Source organism: Heterodontus francisci, chromosome 4 (assembly GCF_036365525.1).
Source record: "Heterodontus francisci isolate sHetFra1 chromosome 4, sHetFra1.hap1, whole genome shotgun sequence".
NCBI lineage: Eukaryota > Metazoa > Chordata > Chondrichthyes > Heterodontiformes > Heterodontidae > Heterodontus > Heterodontus francisci.
The window spans coordinates 183,003,773-183,028,016 of NC_090374.1; the positions used below are offsets into that span (position 1 = coordinate 183,003,773).

At 40.4% G+C, this 24,244-nt stretch overlaps 1 protein-coding gene across 1 annotated transcript in view; it reads left to right on the top strand.

Moving 5' to 3' along the window:
• Positions 1 to 24,244, top strand: part of LOC137369453 (choline transporter-like protein 1) — a 99,974-nt gene that overhangs the window by 62,247 nt on the left and 13,483 nt on the right. The window contains exons 10-15 of the mRNA XM_068030686.1: positions 1,863 to 2,028; positions 12,949 to 13,105; positions 13,210 to 13,293; positions 16,979 to 17,116; positions 21,702 to 21,938; positions 22,561 to 22,629. Of these exons, the coding sequence (XP_067886787.1) occupies positions 1,863 to 2,028; positions 12,949 to 13,105; positions 13,210 to 13,293; positions 16,979 to 17,116; positions 21,702 to 21,938; positions 22,561 to 22,629 (851 nt within the window). The remainder of the gene's footprint in view (positions 1 to 1,862; positions 2,029 to 12,948; positions 13,106 to 13,209; positions 13,294 to 16,978; positions 17,117 to 21,701; positions 21,939 to 22,560; positions 22,630 to 24,244) is intronic.

Sequence of the window (24,244 nt, forward strand, 5' to 3'; positions counted from 1 at the left end):
AAATTTATATGCCTCTTCCTTGGATCTAATGCTATCTCTAATTTCTCTTGTAAGCCATGGTTTGGCTGCCTTTCCCGTTTTACTTTTGCACCAGATACAGAGAAACAATTGTTGCAGTTCATTCATGCGCTCTTTAAATGTTTGCCATTGCCTATCCATTGACATCCCTTTAAGTAACGTTTCCCAATCTGTCGTAGCCAACTTGCGCCTCATACCTTCGTAGTTTCTTTTACTAAGATTCAGGACCCGAGTCTCAGAATCAACTACGTCACTCTGCATCTTGATGAATTCTATCATATATCACCAAGGGGTCTCGACCCACTAGATTGTCAATTATTCCTCTCTTTAGCTTGCTCTGCTTTCATGCCCTCACAATTGCCCTTATTTAAGTTTAAAATACTAGTCTTGGACCCACTCTTGCTCTCAAACTGAACGTAAAATTCAGTCATATTATGATTGCTGCTACCTAGGTGTGCCTTAACAGAGTTCATTAATCCTATCTCGTTGCACAATACCAGGTCCCATATAGTCTGCACTCTCATTGGCTCCAGAATGTGTTGTTCCAAGAAATCATTCCGAAAATATTCTATGTACTCCTCATCTAGGCTACCTCTGCTCATCTGATTTTTCCAGTCTATAATGTAGGTTAAAATCCCCCATAATTATCGTTGTACCTTTCTGACAAGCTGCCATTATTTCTTTCTTTCTACCTCGTCCTATAGTGTGGTTAATGTTAGGTGGCCTGTACACCACTCCCACAAGTGACTTGTCTTTATGATTTCTCATCTCTACCCAAACTGCTTCTACATCCTGGTCTCCTGAACTTAAGGCATTCCTCTCTATTGCGCTAATACTATAATTAATTAAGAGCTCCCCCCAACGTGCGCACGCGCACACTCTCTTTCTCCTTCCCCCCCCCCGCCGGTGCGCGCTCTCCCCTGCCACCCCTCGGACTCGCGCTCTCTGTCTCTCTCGCATGGGCGCATTCTCTATCTCTCTCTCTCGCAGCGCACGGGCACACTCTCTCGCACGCAAGCTCTCTCCCCCCTCCATCTCTCTAACCCTAACAACCCTTCCCCCCCACCCTTGCCACTTCTCCGTGTGGCAAGGCAGGAAGTGAGCGGTGGGAGGAAACGGTGACTAGTCCGGAGTGGAAGCGAGCAGCGATCGTTGGAATAAGCAGGAAACTGAATGTGGTGATTGCGGGATCAATCACGGGAGGGAACAAGGAAGAGGAACTACGCTCGTGGGATAGAGCAGGGTGCTTTGGGTTGGGGGAGGGTCTGTGGAGGCATCGATTGCAACCATTGAAGGCCGAGTTGGTTTGGGTTCAGTTTGTTTTTTTTTGTGTTTTTTGTGTCATCTTGATAACTGGCAGCTGCCTGCGGTGTCACAGAGCGTGACGTTTCAGTCGATGAGGGTGCATTTGTGCATGTGCCAGTACTGCTCCACCTACTGGTTGCATTGTCAGCAAACTCAGCCTTCTCAGACATAGTGCTGCAGAAAGGAAAGCAAAAGCAGCAAGGTTGAAAACTTCACATTGATCTTAATAAGTACTGTACCAGGTTGCGGTTCCTGCAAACCAAGAACCACTCACCAAACTTTAACAATAACCTTTCACTTCATAATTCTGCAGTGCCTGGGCTTATCACAATTTTTTTTTTCATCAATCCCAATTTGCCATTTTGAAGTAGCTGTATGCTAGAACTTTTGTTTTCTTCCTTGTTCAAAATTCGACAAATTTCAGCACATAAATAATTATAAAGTTGAATATGTCAGTTGTCAAAGCATTTGATTTTTTTTAAGATAAGATAAACAAGTTGTGAAACCAGAATTTCTTCTTTTCTTTCCCTCTTCTGTAGGATATCCTGAAAAAAATGATCAAGGCAACGTAGAATTTAAAGTATCTGGTCCTTTACAGTACACATGGATTTATCATCTATTTGGTCTTATCTGGATCAGTGAGTTCATACTGGCCTGTCAACAGATGACCGTGGCTGGAGCTGTAGTAACTTATTATTTTACGCGGTAAGATACTTGTGGGGATTAGCTAATTTATAGTTGCATTTGACATCTTGGGGGTTTAGAGACATTCATTATATTGCTGATCTCCCATATCCAAGTTTAATGTTTCACTTGCAGAATCTTACACATGTTCCAATACCATTGATTTACGATGGATTTGCCTTTTTAGAAAGAGAAACTTGCATTTATAATATAGCCTTTCATGACCTTAGGACATCCTAAAGTGTTTTACAGCCAATGAATTACTTTTGAAGTGCAGTCATTATTGTAATGTCAGAAACGCATCAGCCAGTTTGCAAACAACAAGCTCCCACAAACAGCAATATGATGACCAGATAATTTGTTTTTAGTGATGTTGATTAAGGGTTAAATATTGGCCAAGACACCAGGGATAATGTCTTGTTCTTCAAAATAGTGATCTTTTATGACCACCCGAGAGAGCAGATGGGGGCTTGGTTTAGCATCATATCTGACAATGCAGCAGTCCCTCAGTACTGCCCTGGAGTGTCTGCCTAGATGTTTGTGCTCAAGTTTCTGGAATGGAACTTGAGCCCACAATCGTTTGACTCAGAGGCGACAATGTTATCAACTGAGCCATGAGTGACACTATATTCAAAGGGTGATAGCGTTTCTTAATTTTGCAACCCAACATATGCTTTCATATGGAACTGCCATTTGAGATTTTAATATAAAACCTTTTACAGTCAACTTGACCTGACAGCTTTACCAGCTCTTGATGCAGGTGGTGCAGGAATAGAGAGGGAGATGGGACCAAAAAATCTATTTGAAAGTCTAAGATAGATCTGCCCTACATTTGCAAGGAGCACAGTTCAAATAGGAGCTGTGATTAATTTAAATAATATGAATGGCTAAGCAAAACTCCATGAGCAAGAAATTGTTAAAAACTGAGATCAGTTAGGTCTTTTTAAAAGCTTTTAAAGTTCATTTTTGCCACAGATGTCATTAGTACTTGGAAATTTTTTTTATAATATTGCAAACATATGTTCTAAAATTAAAAGAATTGTATTTTTTTACTCAATAGTATGTTTCTGTGGAATGCAAGTTATCTAAATCACTGGACAGCTGACCCCTGTAACTGAATCAGACTTCACACAACCACTGCTTAAAAAATGGAGTATGGGAAAAGAGCTCTTAAAACCTGATTTTCACCGGATCTTAGGTGATCAAGTCTCTGGAGTGGGACTTAAACCCGGAATCTGCTGACTCGGGGCAAGAGTGCTACCAACTGAGTCATAGCTGGCGGATTCATATACTAAACTATTGTGCAAATGTTTTTGGGCATCTAATACTTGCAAGTCTTTTCTTCACATTCTAGGATTAGGCAATAAATAGTAGCCTGCCAGCATCACATGCATTCTGAGAACAAAATTTATAAAAATTCTGTGCAGTGACCTGAAGATTTCTTTTGTCTTTAAAACTGTCAAACACACTGTGAAAGTATTGCTCTTGCCCTTGATATTCCAGTGATTAGCAAATCTCCGTCTGTGAACACCAAGATTAGGACTCGGTTTTTGCATGTGTTGGCTCAGAAGTGCTCAGTCTGCAGTGCTATTTTAAAAGTTGAATTTCCATAAACAGTAAATGTTCATAATGTATTCTAGAAAAGTCGCTAGTTTATACGTTTCATATCATCTTTGTCCTTTCTGGGCAACAGATACTATATATTTAGCTGGAACTGAGAATGTGGGAGTTCTGCTTCATGTTCAACTTGGAGCTGTCTTTGGTGCACCACCTAAGTTGTCTGTGTAAATGTACATTGTTATCACCACCAACCTTAAATTAATTGCTCAAGCTCCATAATTTGGCTAAATCATCCTTTTTAAAAAGTAGCATTAGAGACTAGGCTTTTTTGGTGACTGAGGGTACGGAATGATTGATTCTTTTACTAAGCTGCGAAAGTGTATTTTTAATCTGGTAGATCCCTAATAAACTTGGTGTTAGCATCCAGATTGTCTGGAGGTCCTTAAGTATCTAGTCCTTGCAGAAGCTCAATATCTTTTTTTCTGTTGGGACCTGAATCTCTTCAGTAGTGTCTTTCTACATGAAGGCCACTGTGAACTACATAACGTCTAACCTAATAGAATACTAATTTGACTTACTAGAATCTCCACTTCTCCAAATTGTCCATCCTCTGCTTGCCATTTAAATTTTTGTGGTTTTCATTCATATTCAAACTGAGATTTATAATCTTTTGGGCAATTTTGCTTTCACGCAACATTGATTTGATTTTGTGATGAGAGCAATTTTTGAGCAAATCCAGCACTTTGCCCATTGCGTGATTTTAGTATTTTAACCCCTTCAGCAGGTGCTAACAGGGCCACAAATCGAATCATTGGTCTGCAAAATCCATTTCAAGTGGAACAAGGCCAAAAGCAGAATCCTCTCCGGTTCATTCCTGGTAGAAGGTAGTATAATGGGGAGACAAGAATTCTTTGTCATGCTATATTTTGAAACTGAAGTAATTTGTGGCTGTGGCAATGCATATGGATGTTGGGCTGTGGCTAAAACTACTCCCACCTTCTGTTGCCACATCCAGCTCTTGGCTTCCTTTATTCTGCTCAGTCAATGCTACTGTTCTGGGTCTGCAGTTTCTTAAATAAATTTAAAATCTAGCCATTTCTTTTCAATTAGAATTTACAACACAAACAGGGCATTTGGCCCACCTGGTTTATGTCAGTGTTAGTTCCACATGACCAAGAAAGTGATCATGAAAGGGAAAAGAGAATTTGAATGCAAACCAGCGAGAAACTTAAAGGCGGACGATAAAAGCTTCTTTAGGTAAGTGAAAAGGAAAAGATTAGCGAGGACAAATGTGGGTCCATTACAGGTGGAGATAGGAGAATTTATAATGGAGAATAGGGAGATGGCAGAGAAACTAAACAATTGCTTTGTGTCTGTCATCACAGAGAAAGATACAGAAAATGTCCCAGAGATACTAAGGAATGAAGGGACTTGTGAAAATGAGGAACTGAAAGAAATTAGTATTAATAAAGAGGTAGTACTCTCAATTAACTGGATTGAGGGTTGATAAATCCCCTGAAACAGATGAGTTACATCCCAGAGTGTTGAAGGAGGTGGCTGTATTGGTGGTTATCTTTTAAAATGCTGAGTTTTTCCAGTACTTTCAGTTTCTATTTCAGATTTCCAGCATCCGCAGTATTTTGCTTTTAATTAAGAAGGCAAGTAGTATGTTGGCCTTTATTGTAAGGGTTTTGAGTGCAAGAGTAAAGAAGTCTTGCTGCAATTGTATAGAGTTTTGGTGAGTCTGCACCTGGAATATTGTGTACATTTTTGGTCTCCTTATCTGAGAAAGGTGTCATGAAGACCCCCACCAGCCAAGGATGAGGCATATTAATTTTGTCATATGAACATTAATTTTTACACTTGCTTGAATGAAGAAATGCCTTACCTGGGCATGCATGTGCATTGATCTTTGGAGGTGGCACGATGTATCGAGAGAGTGGTTAGCAAAGCATATGGGATCTTGGGCTTCATAAATAGAGGCATTGAGTACAAAAGCAGGAAAGTTATGCTCAACCTTTATAAAGCTCTGGATAGGTCCCAGCTGGAGTATTGCGTCCAGTTCTGGTCATGATGCTTCAGGAACGATGTGAGGGTCCTTGAGAAGGTGCAGAGGAGATTTACCAGAATGATTCCAAAGATGGAGGATTTTGGTTACAGGGTTTGGTTAGAAAAGCTGAGCTGGTTCTCCTTGGAACAAAGTTTGAAGGGAGATGTAATGGAAGTGTACAAGATTATAACAGGCTTCGATAAGTTAGAGAAGGAAAAACTGTTTCCATGAACTAATGGTACAAGGTCTAGGGGACACAGATTGAAAGTTTTAGGCAAGAGATACAGGGGAAATATGAGGAAGCACTTTTTTACGCAGCGGATGGTAATGACCTGGAACTCGCTGCCCACAGGGGTGGTGGAAGCGGAGACAATCAATGACTTCAAGAGGATGCTGGATGGCCACTTAAGGGAAGTAGACTTGCAGGGCTACGGAGAACGAGCAGGGGTGTGGAACTGACTGGATTGCTCCGTGTAGAGCCGGCATGGATTCGATGTGCCGTAAATGACTATGACTCAGAGCACCAGATGCTTGGCTGGAAGAATATTTGCATACTAAGAGACAGTGCTTGGAGAACTACTCCCTGGTCCAATTAACCCAAATTGATTTTGATCACCAGACATTGAAGGTGTAAGGAAGCTTGCATTCCGGGGTTTGCTGAGATGATAGAATCCACAAATGTAGAAGTGGTTAAACCAGCTGGTCACATGACTAACCGGCTGGTCCAGGCTTTTTGAATTAAGACACAGGACAGTTTGAATTCAGACTGCAGCGTGCAACTGAACCTGGAACAAGATAGTCTTTCTCCCAAGCCTCCAGACCCACTGAAGACATGTAAACATCAAGAGAAAAGACTCCTACATCGAAACAAGTTAAAGTGCACACTGGGCCCCAACGAACAGCAAGGCATAACGGCAGCCAAAGACTCCAAATCAAACTCAAAGGACTGTAACTACCAGATATTGCCTCAAACTTTTCCCCTTTATTCCTTCTACTTCTGTCTGTATCTGCATGTGTCTTTATCACATACGCATGCTAGAGTGGTCACGTTGCGTACTCGTCGTTAACCAAATTAGAGTTTAAGATTAATAAACTTCCACTTTTCTTATTTAAATCTAAGAAAACTTGTCTGATTTCTTTGCCTTATAATTGGAAAGCAGTGAACAAGGATTCACTGAGGGGGTGCTGAAAAAACGTTTTAAAATTAAACCCTGTTACAGTTAAACTAGGCAAACCAGCCCTTCTCATCTGGTTGTAACAAAGGATATACGTGCCATAGAGGGAGTGCAATGGAGATTCACCAGACTAATCCCTGGGATGGCAGGATTGTCTTATGGGGAGAGACAGAGGAAACTGGGCCTGTATTCTCTGGAGTTTCGAAGAATGAGAGGTGATCTCATTGAAACTTACAAAATTCTTAAAGTGACAGGATGGATGTAGATAGGATGTTTCCCTGGTTGGAGAGTCTAGAACTGGGGGACATAGTCTCAGAATAAGGGGTAGGCCATTTAAGACTGAGATGAGGAATTTCTTCACTCAGAGGGTGGTGAATCTTTGGAATTCTCTACCCCGGAGGGCTGTGGCAGCTCAGTCATTGAGCATGTTCAAGACAGAAATCAAGAGAAATCTGGATACTAATGACATCAAGGGATATGGGGATGGCATGGGAAAGTGGCGTTGAGGTAGATGATCATGATCTAGTTGAATGGCGGAGCAGGCTCGACGGGCTGAATGGCCTACTCCTGTTCCTGTATTCCTATGAGCGTCATCTCACCCTATCTGCATATTTTTGTATTCCTTTCTACCTCATGTACTTCCCCTTGAATGCATCTATGCATGTGGTATCAAGTTCCACATTTCTCACCACTCTGATTAGTAAAGAAGCTTCTGAATTCTTTATTGGCTTTATTAGTGACTATCTTTCATTTATGGCCCCTAGTTTTGGACTCGGCGCGCAAGATGGAAACTACTTCTCCAAGTTCACCCTGTCGAGCCCCTTCATAATTTTAAAGACCTCTGCTGGTCACCCCTCATTCATTCTTTCATAGTGCAGAGAGCCCCAGCCTGTTTTATCTTTCCTGTTAGTTACACCTGATATCATCCTTGTAAAACCTTTGTTCCTCACTGTGGTACTCTCCAGTTCCCTAGAGCTCCTAAATGATTTTTGAAGCCACAGAATTGATTTTATTCTTCCAGAAAAATTAATTAGATCTCATGGAAATTTGCTACCTTGAATGAGCAATATTTTGCTATATAACGTGCTGTTATATTTGGTATTTAACAGAATAATATTGATGCAAGCAAATGTATTTTGCTGTGCCGCTTTGTAATTTTCTTTTAATGTTGCCCATCCCAGTCTCTCGCCACGAGTTTCAGTAAGAAACAGCTGTATTTCAGGGATGTAACTGAAAACCAATCTTGTGCATCTGTGCAATAAGAGGACTCATTTGACTACTTTGCTGCTATAGGTAACCAGGAAGCTTTTGTTTGTAGACGAGTTGACTCTCCGATTAAGTGCATAACCCAAATTTAGCTCTGAGTAAATGATCCATTAACGGTAGTTACAGTAAGATCAGTTTAATGTTTAAGTATAATGGCAGTGACTATGTCTTGTATTCATGGCACCACCTTGTGGTAGTATTGTGATATTGGTTCAGTAAAAGCTAAGCACACTCTCAGTGCAAATATCATGGGAGTTTTTGTTCACTAATACTAAATGAGAAGTAAATTTTTTGTTTCTAGTGAAAGAGCTTTGCTTATATTGGATAATATTTCCTGCAGCATTTACTCTTCCTTTTTTCTAGATTTCTTGTGGTATGTCCTGTCCTTTTTATAATTTAAAAAAAAATGTAAAGAGTGCATTTGATATTCCATGTCCTGCTGCGCGACCTCAAATCTCCAGCCCACCGTTATTTGGTACTAGTTCACCTGGTCAGTGATGCAGCGTGCAAGTTGCTGGTGGTTGGCTTATACAAAGTAAGTTCCTGAGTGGTTACTTAACACATTAAGCTCTAGAAAGTCATTTCAAAGTACTGTACATTGTTAGTGAGTTAAGACATTTTAGGAACAGGAAAAGAAACCTTTAAGTCTAATAAGCCCTTTGTTTTTCATCGTTTTAACATTTATTTCCACTTTTTTGCATTACTGTAGCCTATTTTTATCATTAAATATACTTTCTGTTCACAATCTCTTGGCCAGTTACATGATCTAGTCCTGGATATTTTATGTATTTTATTTTAGTGTTGATTTGAGGCTCGGGGAATAAGTGAGAACAGCTCCTGGTTGGTCAGTTATTGTTTCCTTTTATTCCCAAATTGCTTGAATCCACAGAAGCAAAAAATTAAATGCAAGCACTGTAAGAGTCATATAATTTTTAGGGCTGTATCACTGGCTGTCTCTTATCCTGTCGGCAACATTTCATGTCATTACTTTTGTCATCTGACTTCTGTTGAAATTGTTCTTGTCTCATTTGGTAGCCCCATGCATTATCTTAACACCATACTACCCTCTGGGAAACTAAGCACAACTAAACCTGGGGCCACACCAATTGTAAGATTAAGTAATTAAGTAAAATACATTGCTTTGAAGTGTGGTACCATTTTTTACAGCCCTTTTACTAAATTTTCTGTACTAATTCTGAGGTTTTTATGATAAATAGTAAGTATAAGGTTTTTAGTTGTTTAAAGAACTTGTGTATTTATTGGGCTTTGAAGGCCATGTGTTCTATTCCATAATTTGCATGGAAACTGCCAAGTATTTGGACATTGTTGTCCAATAAATCTATAATTTGGTACAATTCAGCGTAACAATTTTTCTTCAGAGGAGAGAAGAATGAAAGATTCTCAGATTTTCTTTTTGTTACGTTTTGAATGATAATGACTTGGAAATCACATGGAACGGATTCTTCCTCTGAAATTATGTTTACAAATATTTTTTAAAAGTTGCAGTAGACTTTTTACAATAAAATCAGTCCCATGTTTGTACACTTCTGCATGCATCTCATCAGCCTGACGTTTTGACTTTTGGCACATTTTGACAGTAGTGGGTAATATCAAGGTTATACATCTTTGGCAGCTCTGGAAAGTTGAGTCAAAGAGAGCAGAAGTGTTCTTGCAATAAAATGCATGCATAGTCTGATCTATAAATTGATACTTGCATTCTTCAGGCGTGATTGACTTTGTGGGCTGAATGTATCTTCCACAGCAGCAAAGCAGATTTTGCAATCCTATGGATTAGCATAATTTTGAATGTTGAGTGCCTTGATTTTCCACCACTGCTCCTGCAGTGTGTGAAAGCCTTTGTGTGTTTTGCTTTTTTGGCTTGAGAAGGGAGATCTTCGATAGTTGCGTTATACAAGGGTAAAAATTCTGGAACTCTTTCCCTAACAGCATTGTGGGTGTACCTACCTCACATGGACTGCAGCGGTTCAAGAAGGCATCTCCCAACCACGTTATGGGCAATAAATGCTGGCCTGGCCAGCGATGCCCACATCCCCATAAATGAATAAAAAAAGATTATTTTCCAGCCAGTGTTGCTGTCAGTCATTTCTCCGTGTTCAAAGCTGCTTGCTTGGAATTTCTGTGGAATTTATTTGTATGTAAATTGAGATTTCTAACTTTTTGTGCAGTTTTGCTTTTACTCAGCATTGCGTTGACCTTGTGGTGAGGGCAATTTTGGAGCAAATCCAGCATTGTTCTCCAATGCATGATTGTTACTTTAGTTTCTGAGATGTTTTGTTGCTGAACACAAATGAAATGATTTAGATGCCAGTATTGAGAGCATATTTTCATCTTGCATAGTTTTGAATTAGGTTGAAAGGCAAAAGGTGTGTTTATGGCATTGAGAACATCTTCCTGATTTGTAATTGACTATCGTATTTGTGTTACATCTTGTGACCTATGATTCCATATTTGGCGATCTGAACCTGTGTTTGCTTTTAAGTTATCAAGATGATCAACTTACTAAAGGTAGGAGTACCTGAAACCATTCTTCTCATTAGCATAAATCAGTTAAGTGCTAACCCATTGGAGCACAGTGAATTAATGATGAGTGTGCTTGTAATCTTCTTTTGGGCCTCCTTATCTCGAGAGACAATGGATACGCGCCTGGAGGTGGTCAGTGGTTTGTGAAGCAGCGCCTGGAGTGGCTATAAAGGCCAATTCTGGAGTGACAGGCTCTTCAACAGGTGCTGCAGAGAAATTTGTTTGTCGGGGCTGTTGCACAGTTGGCTCTCCCCTTGCGCCTCTCTTTTTTCCTGCCAACTACTAAGTCTCTTCGACTCGCCACAATTTAGCCCTGTCTTTATGGCTGCCCGCCAGCTCTGGCGAATGCTGGCAACTGACTCCCACGACTTGTGATCAATGTCACACGATTTCATGTTGCGTTTGCAGACGTCTTTATAGCGGAGACATGGACGGCCGGTGGGTCTGATACCAGTGGCGAGCTCGCTGTACAATGTGTCTTTGGGGATCCTGCCATCTTGTAATCTACTGTGTATAAATTCACTAAGTAGTCTGTGTGTACTCTTTCAGGTTTTCTTAAGCTCACTATTTGGTGCTGTTGCAGTGTGTAATGACTAGCAGGAAAGTTGGCTGTTGCAAATTGCCGTTGGCTGATTAGGTTTCCAGATACGTTTTCAAGAGCTTTTCCACTTTTATGGTTTAGAAAGAAAGAAAGCTTGCATTTATATGGTGCCTTTCACGACCTCAATGTCCCAAGGCACTTTACAGCCAATAAAAGACTTTTGAAATGTAGTCACTGTTGTAATGTAGGAAACACAGCAGCCAATTTACATGCAGCAAGCTCCCACAAACAGAAATATGATACTGACCAGTTAATTTCTTTTTAGTGGTGATTGAAGGATACATATTGGCTAAGAAAGTTAAAAGCTTAATTGCCTTGCACTTCTTGGGTAATATTTTTTAAATGATTCTATCATTGTCTGCATTTGTCTGCCTGCAACACGAACATCTCATTGGGATACCCACTGTGTTTCTATTGAGCTGTACACAAATTACCTCCCAAAGTGCAAATTTCATGTATCCTATGGTTTTAGGTACTTGTCAGAATTTAATCACTGCTCTCTTGGTATCCATCATGCGATTGGAATCTGCTTAGCAGCTTTTATCCCTCTGCAAGCAGTTACCACGGAGCCTGCTGTCTAACCTTGTATCATAATGATGTTAAACCAGTGATGCAAGGTTATTAATGTGCAGATTTTTCATCAGGTAATATCTCCAAGCTGTGACTGCATGGTTGAGGTGTTTGTGCAAATCTACTGGCAACATCTGATTGCTTCTACGTAGGCAGAGGACAACGGCTTCAGTCTACAACTTCGTTGTTGTCACCACCGTTCTATATGGCAGAGAGACATGGGGCACCTCCGGGCGTTGGAGGATTTCCACCAGTTGTGTCGCTGCAGGATACATAAAGTCAAATGGGAAGACAAGTGAACAAACTCTAGCATCCTTACTAAAGTCAAATCCTCTAGCATCGCAGCCACGATTATGTAAAATCAGCTCTGCTGGTTTGGACACTGCATCCACATGCTAAATAATCAGCTTCCGAAGCAGATCCTCTTCTCGCCACTGAAGGAAGGCACCCGATCTTGAGGAGGACTGAAAAAACATTTTAAGGGCTCTCTGAAGGCCTCATTAAAAAGGGGACAAATTGACATCAGTATGTGGTACGAACGTGCTCCAAACCGTATCATATAGCAGTGCCCCATCCAACAAGCCACAACATAGTTGGAAACTGACAGCATAAACTCTGCTGCGGCGAAGTGACAAAAGCGTAAGGAGAGAGAGCAGGACCCTGGCTCGAGACCCCCCACCTTCCTCAGGGCAACTCCTGTCCTCTCTGCCCAAAGATCTGTGGCTCCAGGGTTGGCCTGTTGAGTCACCTGAGGACATACAAATCATGAATGTCTGTCATCCTCTTTTTGAGGATTGACAACAGCAAGATGACTTGATGGCAGTCTTTCAAAGGAAAGACATTTATGAAAGAGCAGTGTTAAACTATATTAAGGAGAAACTGAGAGTTGTGTAAAATCATTCTCTTTCACTGCACCCCAACAGCAAAGTTGTTCTAAAAGTCACTTTCTTAAACTCTAGTTCTCAGACTTCACATATTTAACATTTTATATTTCTGACAGTAAGTGACTTCACTCAGGTGATTTTAAATGTTCATTGCTGCTTTAGGAATGTCCAGGGAAATTTTGTCCCAGGTGGATACGTGCTATAGTATGCGAGAATGTTTGAAAGATTGCAACGCCTGTCTTCCTAATATGATCAGACAAATTCCAATTACTGCCTTTATCCCCATTTATGTAGGGATAAAAGTCACTTGCCAGAAACTCCAATCCTTTCATCTATATGTCGACTGATTAGATACCATCTAGGAACAGTGGCCAAAGGAGCTTTCATCATCACTTTAGTAAAGATCCCACGACTGATCCTCATGTATGTTCACAACCAGCTCAAAGGCAAGGTAAAAGTTGTATGTGGCCACATGCAAACCTTTAACTTCAGTCTCATATTGGCATAACTGTTCATATTTGAAACCAATTTTTGTGAATTGCTTTTTTCGTCCAGGAAAATGCTTGTGCGAAATGCATGCTGAAGTCTTGCATGTGCTGTCTCTGGTGTTTAGAAAAGTGCCTCCTGTATCTGAATAGGGTAAGTTTTTATTCACTTTTCACTTTAATTCAGTTTTTTTTCAGTCAAATTAGATCTCAAAATGTGAACTTTTTTTGATAGTCCTCGTCTAAACAGGGCATAACTCCTGTTTGAAATTTATTTGGCAATATATACTGAGTTTATTAAGCAGATGCATATTGTAGTCTTCTGCCAAGTGTGCAAGCTGTTTCTGATTGTGCCTCTGCTACTGTTCTACGTTTGACTTTATGATACTTTAAAGGCCTATACAGCTTATTTTGTATGATCTGATTGGTCTACTTTTATCATGTGACTTAAGTCCCTCTTGATTCATCCTACTTCTCAACTCTCACCATTAGTTCAATGTGAAATTCTCTTCTAATTTACTTTTATTAAATTGCCTGTTGAATTAATTTAGAGCTAATTTATTTTTCTTTACAGCTGAAATAGTTTCTTCATCTGCATGATCCCTGAGACTGCTATACTGGCTTTATTTCATTGAGTTAGTTTATTTTTGGGAATTTGAGTTAATTTGGTTTATTTGAGTTTTATTTTTATTTTTCCTCCTCACCAACCACCACTGATGCTTGAGAAGCTGCCATTTAGTTTATGTTCGAGAATTACCTTCCCGCAACCTCCATCCTGGCCTGAGAAGCTGGTGTCACCAATCTTTTGATATTGCTGATTACTGCCACATTTCCCAGCTGAAAAGCCCGGATTTGTCGCCACCATTCGCAGTCCAGCCAGCACTTCTGACCCTTGCTTAAGGAAATCCAGTCTTCTGGGTTGTGTGTGTTAGGGAAACCTCCTGACTGTGCTGCCCCAGAAAGGGCGAAGGTGCAGTACAGTTGGGGAATTTTGCTGCAACATTGAGTCTTCCAGTGGTGCAGTCTGCTTCCAGTTTTCAGATTATTAGCTGGAGTGACAACCAGTATAACCTTGCCTGCCCTGAATAGTGCCAGTCAGTGTGTGGCCACTGCTCTTTGAAAGGATCCCCCAGAAATAACTGCAATCTTGCTCTCAATTTGGCTGGGCATCATTGGTGTGATATTGCAGCATTTCAGGTGCATTTTAAAAGCTTCCCTGCTGAATCGTTACCATTGATAGCGCTGTTTCCATCCAGAGAGACGGCAAACACCAGAATATTGTTGGTATATGTGTGCACTTTCACAATGCAAAGATGGGGATCTGGAGCCCCTTCTCCTGTGACTACTTCATGTTTCGGTAAGACTGCATGTCAGCCAGCAGACAGTGCAGTTTCCTTGTTTATAAAAATGAACAGTGCTTTCCCACCCCTCGCCCCAACCATTTGTAGCTCTTTCCCCACCCCGCACCCTTTCTTCTCTTCCATACATATTTCTCTATTTCCCAACAGTTTGTTTCCTTGATCTATTCAATTAATATATGATCCCCAGTTTATTTTTTTTTCATTCCTTTGCTTGGTTTCCCCTGCTGCCGACTTTGGTTTTAAGCTAATTTACACAGTTACCTATTGCATGAATTCAGTTTCTTTACCAGTTCCCTGCTGTCCTTGAAATCTGTAACAGTTCCCTTGCCAAGTATATTTAGATTGCTATTTGATTATTCAGTTAAGTTTAGTTTTTTTCAGGTCTTTTCCGGTTTATTCGCTCTGATTTGCTGTCTTCTGCCTATTGTGTTGCTCCTGCTATTTAACTGCCCATGGCAAAATGTCTTTCCCAACTCCCTTAGTAATTAACTGTCTATTCCAACTCTGTCTCCTGTGACCCATCAACTGTCACTGACACCTCTGCTACTATTAGAGCTGCATAAATGCTCTATTGCCTCTGCTTTGACACACCCATCCACGCCAAATAACTCTTAGCTCCTACTGCTGCCGGTCCTCTGGTGTGATGCCCATCTTTATGACTGCAAATATTATGGCAACTAATCCAAGTGCACATGATGTAGTCTTGTTCACAGCTTTATGAAAAATAAGCTCTGATAGAGAAAATGTGAACAAGGAGAGGGTTTTTTTTTTTGCAGTGTGTTTGGAACTGGTTTCTAAGTCAATATCTTAAATTTTAACCTGCAAGGAAACACTCCTTGACATTTTAGATAATGAAGTAGAGCAAATAGGTGATTTAAATGTAGGAGAACACGATGGAAATGGTGACCATAGTGTAGGTTCAGTAAAGAAACCAGCTGAAAGCTAAGAAGCAGTGAACAGTTGTTAGGAGTTATGTCTGACTTGGGTGAGCTCAGTGCTGGGACCACTGCTGTAATTTGGAGCAATGACTTGGTTTCAGTCTAAAGTAATTAAATTTGCAGATGGCATCAAGCTAGGAGGGGCTGTGGGGGGCATATGGAGGATGGAGCTCAAATTATAGAATGAGTTAGACAAAATATGAAGTGGGTAGAACAAAGGAAGATGAAATTTAATGCAGACCAGTGCAAAGTACTGCACATAAGAAGGAAAAATAGATGAGGCAACTACTGAGTTGTGGTAAAATAGCTTAGGCTGAAGATAAAAGAATCTTAAACTCGATGCTGAATGTGTCCAAGCAGCGCAATTAGCAAAGCTTATAGGATATTGAGCTACATAGAACAAAAACATAACCCAGAATATTTAAATTAAACTGTGAGAGCAGAACAAGGGAACACCATTTCAAACTAGTAAAAGATAATATCTGAATGGATGAATTAAGATGGGCTGGATGACCTTGCTTGTCTGTAATCATCTTGTGATAACCTGGGCAACATCTCTTTCTATTTTGTTAAGTTGAAGAAAAAAATGGCAAATACAACCCTAGCTCACCATAGATGACTAGAGAAACTTGGGTTACTCTCCTTAGAGTGGAAAAGGTTAATGGGAGATTTAATAGAGATGTTCAAAATCATGAGTTTTGATAGAGTAAATATTTCAGTGGCAGAAGAGTTCGTAACCAGAGGTTGCAGATTTAAGGTAATCGGCAAAAGGACCTGAGGTAAGGTGAGACTTTTCTTTATGCAGCGAGTTATGATCTGGAATGCACTGTCTGGAAAAAATAGTGGAAGCTGATTCACAAATCCCTTTCAAAAGGGAATTGGATATACTTGTAGGGAAAGAATTTGCAGGGCTATGGGGAAAGGGCAGGGTAGTGGGACCAATTGGATCGCTCTTTCAAAGAGCTGGCACAGGCACAGTGGGCCGAATGTCTGCCTCCTGTGCTGTATTAATCTACAATAATGGGAAGGGTAAAAAGTTCCTCCTTTCTAGTAAGGAAAATGGGAGTGTATTAAAGGCTAGGTTCCATGGATAAAAAACATGATTGGATCAATTTTGAAATTTACTGTTCCTGGGGTACTTAATAAAAGTGGAAGCCAGGACAGATGTAGGTAATATAGGAAAGATACAAAAGGGGTCATTAGAAAGTCAAAGAGGGAATAGGAGAGAAAATTAATAAAATCATCAAGAGCAACAAAAAGTCTTTAAGAGGATAGTCAAAGGAGCTTTCGGGCTGCTAAGAGGAAAACTTTAAGCTGGAGTAGAGGTGGAGATATATAAAGTAAGTACTTAGCGGTCAGTTTTCACAGAATGCTCAACTTTGTATACTTACTCAGTCTGATGTCATTGCTAACCTTACACTGGGACTTTTTCAAATTGACAGACTAATGATTCTCCTGTCAGAAGATTCTGTTGTGAAGGGAATTGAACGATTTTTATTTGAAGTACTAATGACCTTTTAAATATGTTCTATTTTGACAGAATGCATATGTAGCGACAGCCATAAACAGCACCAGTTTCTGCACGTCTGCCAGGGACGCCTTCATGATCCTGGTGGAGAACGCTTTGAAAGTGGCTGCTATAAACACAGTCGGTGATTTTGTGCTGTTTCTGGGAAAGGTTTGTATTTTGCATCTGATCATTTAACACTTAACGATATCCATTATGCTTTTTTTAAAAGCAATCCTGATATCAGCAGGCTGCAACTTCTTCTGCAGGTTTAGGCCTGAACCTGCTTTATCAAAGCTTACAAAGCTGCAAGCATTCATTTCCATAATCGGTTTCTTCATAAGTTTCAAAAAAAGTGAGGGACCATGACCTATGGTGCAAGATCTTACTGTTATAACTGAGGTGGGAGGAGGGCACTGTCTTTTCTAGTTCCACTTCTCCACAGGTCACAACATATATTTAAATATTTACCCAGTTACTGATACCGTCAATCATATACTCTATCCCAGAATAAAATACACCAACCAGGTTTCTTTGATAAACAACTAAATTATCAGTTTATTATGAAACCAGACTTAACCAGTAATGAAGCAAAGCATTAACACACAGGTTGAAATATGGAAGTTCCCTTTTGCCTTAGCCCCTCACCCCCCTCCCCCACTACCCACCCCACCGCTGTTAACCGAAAAATAGAGATTTTCTCTTTAGAACTCTGTTACAAAAAAAATACAAAAAAGAATACTTTGGCCAAATATTTACTAATTCTTGAAGAAAAACAGAGAAGATATGGAAAGATGTCAGTTGTCCCTTTTTGGTTTGGCGTCCCAAATAAGAGTAGACAGCTGTCACTGGGATCTTTCTAGAACAGTTCTTTTCAGGCAACATTGAAGATCAGTTTGGCAGGCTTTCCAGGATAAATGCAGTATCAATTTCTCTATTTCTTACACTTGTTTCTAAGAGCTTCTCAAAGAGATGGGAAAAACTGAGTTAGGGTTTTGTCCTTGGCAGGTTGATTTAAAACTCCTTTGAAAACATTGTCCAAACCGAAACCAAAACAGTATCTTGAGTCAAGCCACCTGCCCCCTGTAAATCTTGACCCGTCATTTCTCTGTAAACATTTTCTCCAAGTCAAAAAGCTCCAGTTGGATATTTATCTGAAGACAGTTGACTTCCAGTAAGGGTTATTTACAAACCAAGCCCAAAAAAACCTTCTGATGACTTCTTTTCAATGACTCCCCTCCCCCCCGCCCTTGAAAGAAACATCCATGGAATTCTTTTCCGTTTTCCCCAATTACACAATGTCCATAATTCTAAAATACATGAGTTGTCAGAAAAAATACTTACCAAAAAACATGGAAGCACTGTCATAACACCACTGCGAGTGGAAGTGGAGGAGCGCAGATGAGGTGAATTAAATGGCTGCTTTTGCTGACAACGCAACCACTAGGTGGAGCAGTACTGGCACATGTGGAAATGCAGCCTCATCGACTGAAACATCACTGTCCACGATGTCTCAGGCAGCTGCCAGTAATAACGATGGCACTGCTCAATTTGAAACAAAAACCAAATTAAACATAAACTTCCTCAATGACTGCGATCACCGCCTCCATTCCAGCCTCAACAGTACAACAGTATTCTGCTCCCTCCTGCCATCGTCGTTTCTCTTCGCCGCTCCCTCCCGCGCCTGTCTGCTCACTGCTGCCTCCCCTCGGCTGCTTGCTCCCCTCCTTGCTGCTTTGGCCGCACGCTCCCCACTTCCTGTCCCGCCTGTTAACTCCCGGCCTCGCTGCTTTGCCCCCTGTCGACCAATCGTTCCCTGTATCACCTCTTGGCCGCTTGCTCCACCCTCACTTCTCCGGGCTGCGGGGAGCGATCGGTGGGTGGGGGGGAGCTGTGAGCAAGCGGCCGGCCAAAGCAGTGAGGTGGAGAAGTGAGCGGCCGAGGTGGGTATGTGGCGAGGCGGGGAGCAAGCGGCTGAAGTGGGGTGCTGTTGGGGGGGTTATGGAGGCGGCGATTGCGGCCATTGAAGGGTGAGGCCATGCGTGGACATCATTGCGTGGTGCACGCATGCGTGGATTAACACTGGCAAGCCGGCAAATGTTCGGATGCACTATGTCGGCGATCGCTCCGCGCATGCTCTGCATTTTCAGAATCAAACAGTGGTTGGGTGACGGCAAGTCTGTGTTTTAAAAGGCTATAACTTGTGGGGAGGAAGAGAAAATTGTAGAAGCTAAGGAGCTTTGAGATCTTGTAAAAGAATGAATTGGCATGAGGGGAGTTCGAGTAGTGTAGGGAGGAGGAAAAGGTGTAGGATGGAATTTTTGAAATTTACTCATCAGCCCATTTAGAACCATTGCCCAGTCATCTCTTTTACAACATGTTCATAAGTGTACTTCCTGCAGTGGGGGTGTTGGACAAGCATCTTGCTCATATGACAACATCCAAGTATTTGATATGGCTGCCAGGCAGGAGCTACCTCAGACATTGAAAAATCTATTCAATGTGAATTAAACCTACACAAATACATGTTACTCAAGTCAAAAGTATCAGCTGTTGGGATGGAGATGCCATACTTGCTTACTGCAAATTTTAGTTTTCTCCTGTGAAAATGAAGATTATAGTTGGAATATGTTGCTATACACCAGGGGCCCATATTATTCTGACAGCATTATGGTTTTGTATTTATGGCCTAATTTAAAATAAAGTTACTGTGGAACGCTGAATTAATTTCACTCCAACTATGAAAGTGAGGCAAAATTGCCTATGCTAGGATTCTCTATCTGTGGAGTGCAGTTATCCTTCCATTCATTTTTTGTTCCCGCGGGTGGAATGACTTAACTTCTGTAGGGTGCTATATTTAGTGCTCTAGCCAAGACCTTGCTAGTCACCTAAAGTGAAGGAAGTGAGTTATAGTCAAGCGGCTTTGGGGACTGAATTTTGCTTTCTGTTTGGGAGTGGAGCATTCTACTGCTCAAGTTGCTGGTTTACTTTGTTTGGTATGTTTTGCTGAAAGATCAGATGATTAACAGAAATGCCTTTCCTTTGCATTGTGGAGCATATGATGTCATTTAGGGAGGTGATGCAAAAGCAGTAAAATTTTTAACTTTGGAACAAAGATTTGTTCTCTTGAATGCTAATGTAGAATGCTTTTCAAAGGGGTTTATATATACTTTTAAAGCCTCATCAATGATGTGAGCATCAATATTGAAAAATCTTTTTCCATTTTGCTCTGTGATCTCAAAATTGGCTCATCCTTTTTTGGGATGGGTTAATTACTGAAGTGTTATAGTGCTTTATTGTCTGTTGGTTTACCTTCAAATCTTTTAAGAGGCAGATTAATGCGAAATCACTTGCACAGTGACTTCTGTTGTGTATGTCGAGTCACAGCAAAGATCACGATCTTAACTAGACAAAAGTAAAATAAAAACAGAAAATGCTAGAAACACTCAGCAGGTCAGGCAGCGTCTGCAGAGAGAGAAGCAGTTAACATTTCATGTCAGCGATCTTTAATCAGAACTGGGGCAAGTTGAAATGTAATAGATTTTAAGTAGGTTAAATGGGGAAGGTGGGAAAAGAACAAAAGGGAAGGTCTGTGATAGGGCAGAAGATGGGAGGCATTAAATGACAAAAAAGTTGATGAGGTGGAGGCGACGCGAGTAGTAATAGGACAAGTAAAGAAACACAAAATGTGTCCAGAGGAGGTATGACTGGCAAAATAATGAATAGCTGCTATCTGAAAGCAAAAACCAGAGAAAAACAAGATTAAGACTGAAACGTGCTGCTCCCTTTGGCTCTGCCATCATGAGACGGGCATTTCTTGCTCGGTCAGTTCTCGGACGATCTATAAGTTTGTTGCTAGGGAAGGGAGGCTGGTGAACCAGTTCAAAAACAAGAAATGCTGGAATCACTCAGCAGGTCTGGCAGCATCTGTGGAAAGAGAAGCAGAGTTAACGTTTCGGGTCAGTGACCCTTCTTCGGAACCAGTTCACCAGCCATTACAATTGACCCTATTTAGGTATACATTGCTGGCAAAGGTGAATGGATGTTTAAGGCTGGGAGTCTTTGGCTGCTGTCTTGCTGTTATTTTTACCCCCCATCACTTTCCTACTCTGAAATCACTGAATCTAGTTTGTAGCACTGCTAGCAGAGAATTCATGAAAATCCTGTAGCTTACTTGAACTGGCTATGCTTATCAGAAATTGAGAGTTAACTTAAAGGTGATGAGATGACAGAGATGGCCATGAAAAGATTGGCAATTTTAATTTGTCAGTTGCAACATAAAAGCTAGGTTTACGTATCTCTTTAAAATTCTAGCCAGAGCCTTGTGTTTTTTATAATGGTGCCTATTTTGTAATTGCACTTAAGGAGCTACGTCATTGATATTTGATATTTGGCTGATTATTTGAATTTAAAAATGATTTGTGACATCTGTAGCCATTTTATTGAGCAACTTGTGCCCCATCTATTGATTAGAGAGTTCTGCAAAAGAATTTGAAGATTTTATTTTCCTAAACAGTTTGTTAGCGACTGATGAAAGGTCATAGACCTGAAACATTAACTTTGATGCACAGATGCTGCCAGACCTGCTGAGTATTTCCAGCACTTTCTGTTTTTATGTCAGCTACTGTGCATGTATAACTACTTCCACACTAAAATGCGTACAGAAAAATAAACACGGGTTGTCAAATGTTTGTAATATTTACATGTTTGCTTGTGATCCCATGAAATAACCTATTGTAATTCTTTTTATTTTTAGGTGCTGATCGTGTTAATCACAGGTTTTATTGGGATCGTACTGCTCAACCACCAGCGCGATTACACTGTGTGGGTCCTGCCACTGCTCATTGTTTGCCTGTTTGCCTTCTTTGTGTCGCATTGCTTCTTGTCCATATATGAGATGGTGGTAGATGTACTTTTCCTCTGCTTTGCTGTTGACTGCAAACACAATGATGGGACTCCTGGGCGAGAGTACTACATGGATAAAAGTTTAATGGTAAGTTATGGAGATAACTCTTGTGAGTGGCCTGTTTAAAGAAATTGTTAGCAGCTTGCGTTGGCAATAAGTTGGATTAAGATCAGGCTCTTGCCGTTTGGGGAATCTTGGACGTGTGCCTTTGTGTACCAACCTGCAGTGTACAGCTTTGGTGCTATAATGCTCTGTGACATTGATCTGTTCATGGGTGTTGAGTTGAATTACTCCTTTCATTTCTCAATGCTGCTACCTCCAACTCTCTCACCACTACCACCAAAAAAAAATGGTACTGCTTTGGATGAAAGTTGACCTCTGTTTTTGTAAGTTGAAGCATAGAACTGATTTTCTGGAAGCATTACCCTTTTGGGGGGAAAAAAATGGTGTTTTACCATCAATGTAATAAACTTAAGGCTTAAATATGTAATTGAAAGACATAAATTGCCAGGATAAAAATTATGACTTTCATTTCATAAATTTAATGAGATGGATAACTGCCTTGTTATTTCTGTGAACAAGCGATGAAGTTATCCAGTTATTTTTCAGATAGCATTGATTGTGACTTTTTTTAAAGTCCCAAATGTAGTTGATGGTAATTCTCAGTTGCATCTCCAGCTTTCAGTGGATTGTCTAATTTCTGTTTCAGGAATTCATGGACAACAGCAGGAAAGCAATGCGATCAGCCAGTGCTGGTGGAGCAGAGATGAAAGCAATGGTAGGTGCCAGTGAGGAATCTGCCATCCTCCAGGAGTTTCATTGTTACTACCTATCTCTCTCTGTCTTTGTAGACTGGTCCCACTCTGGTGAAGTGTTTGCTTTGTGTGTCACTCAGGATGTCCTGCTCTTCCTCTTTCTTTATTTGCCGATCAGCTGGATGGGAGTGTTACTTTCCTTATTTCGTACTCCATCTGTAGTAGCAGTTAGCTGAAACTGTGGACTTAGCAGTTTGTATTCTAGAACTATGCATACCCAACACAGTTTCTGATCATGGCATCCAATAAAGAATTGAAGTCATGTTTACCAAACATACAAATTTAATCTTGTTGCTTATATTGTCTACACTCTAAATCACTTTCCTTGTACATTTGGTTATATTCTGCACCGTTACACTTTCCCCATTGATAGTTTCCATGATCATCTATTGAGCAACACATTTTTTCAGGGAAGTAAATGCCCTGACAACCTTACTTCTCTGCTGAGAGGCAGCATGCTTTTGCCATGCAGTGTTACATTTGGTGGCCCTCTCCAGATTTGTCAAAGCTTGTACACTGAAAGCAGGTGTACTTGGAGTCAAAGCTGAAATTTGGAACCATGCCTCTTTGGTGCAGGTTAACTTCTGTTCCACGCATACATGTTACATTCCGTCAAGGTTTCACTGCTGGGAATATACCTCATTGTTTTGCTTGACACAAATTAAGTTGTATTAACTGCTTTTATTAATCTCAGCGTAGGTTAACTCAGTGTCATGTATACCCAGATCACACTACAATACACAATATTTGGCTTTTTAAACCTGAAACATGCTAGCAGGCTCTTTTTAAAAAAAAAACAAAAGTACATTTTTTTTTGGAATGACTGGCGAAGAGAATTTCAAGATTTGCATGGCCACATGTTAAAAATACAGCATCCTTGCGGATGGTAAAATTTCTGCTTAGTATCGAGGTTATGTGGTCGATTTCGTAAAGACGATGTGATCTGGTTTGGTTTCATTTTGTAAGTTTTTCTCAAGATGTAATAGCTTCACTGTAGATGCTGCAAGTTTTCAGAAGTCGAGAATGATAAATAACACTTGAGATTTTGTTGGCATCTTGCAAATATTTTTTCCCTTGTTATTTGAGTAAGCTATTACCTTCAAACTGTGACATTTTTAAGTCTGCACTTTTCTCGTCACTAAACTTGCAGTGGGACAGTGAATTTAATACAGAACTGTACGATAACTGAACTACATTTCCTTTGCTTGCTTCAGCTGTAATTCATTTTTAAATTTTTGTTGTTACAAGTGAAGCAACTAATTAATTTCTGACTTGCTTGCATTCCTCTTGATTTTTTTCTTTAACCTTTCAACCTTTCAACCTTTATATTGCATGTCACTATTGTGTATAATTTTTGTATTTTGTATTCAGAATAAGTATCCCTGTTTTGCTGGTTTGTTTAAAAAAAAAAGGTATAAAAAAGGCAACTAGCTTTAGTATTTGGGAAATTTCTTGCATGAAGAAAGTGACTTGCATTCATATAGCACCTTTCATAACCTCAGGGTCTCCCAAAGTGCTTCACAGCCAATTAAGTACTTTTTGAAGTGTGGTCACTGTTGTAATGTAGGAAAATTGAAA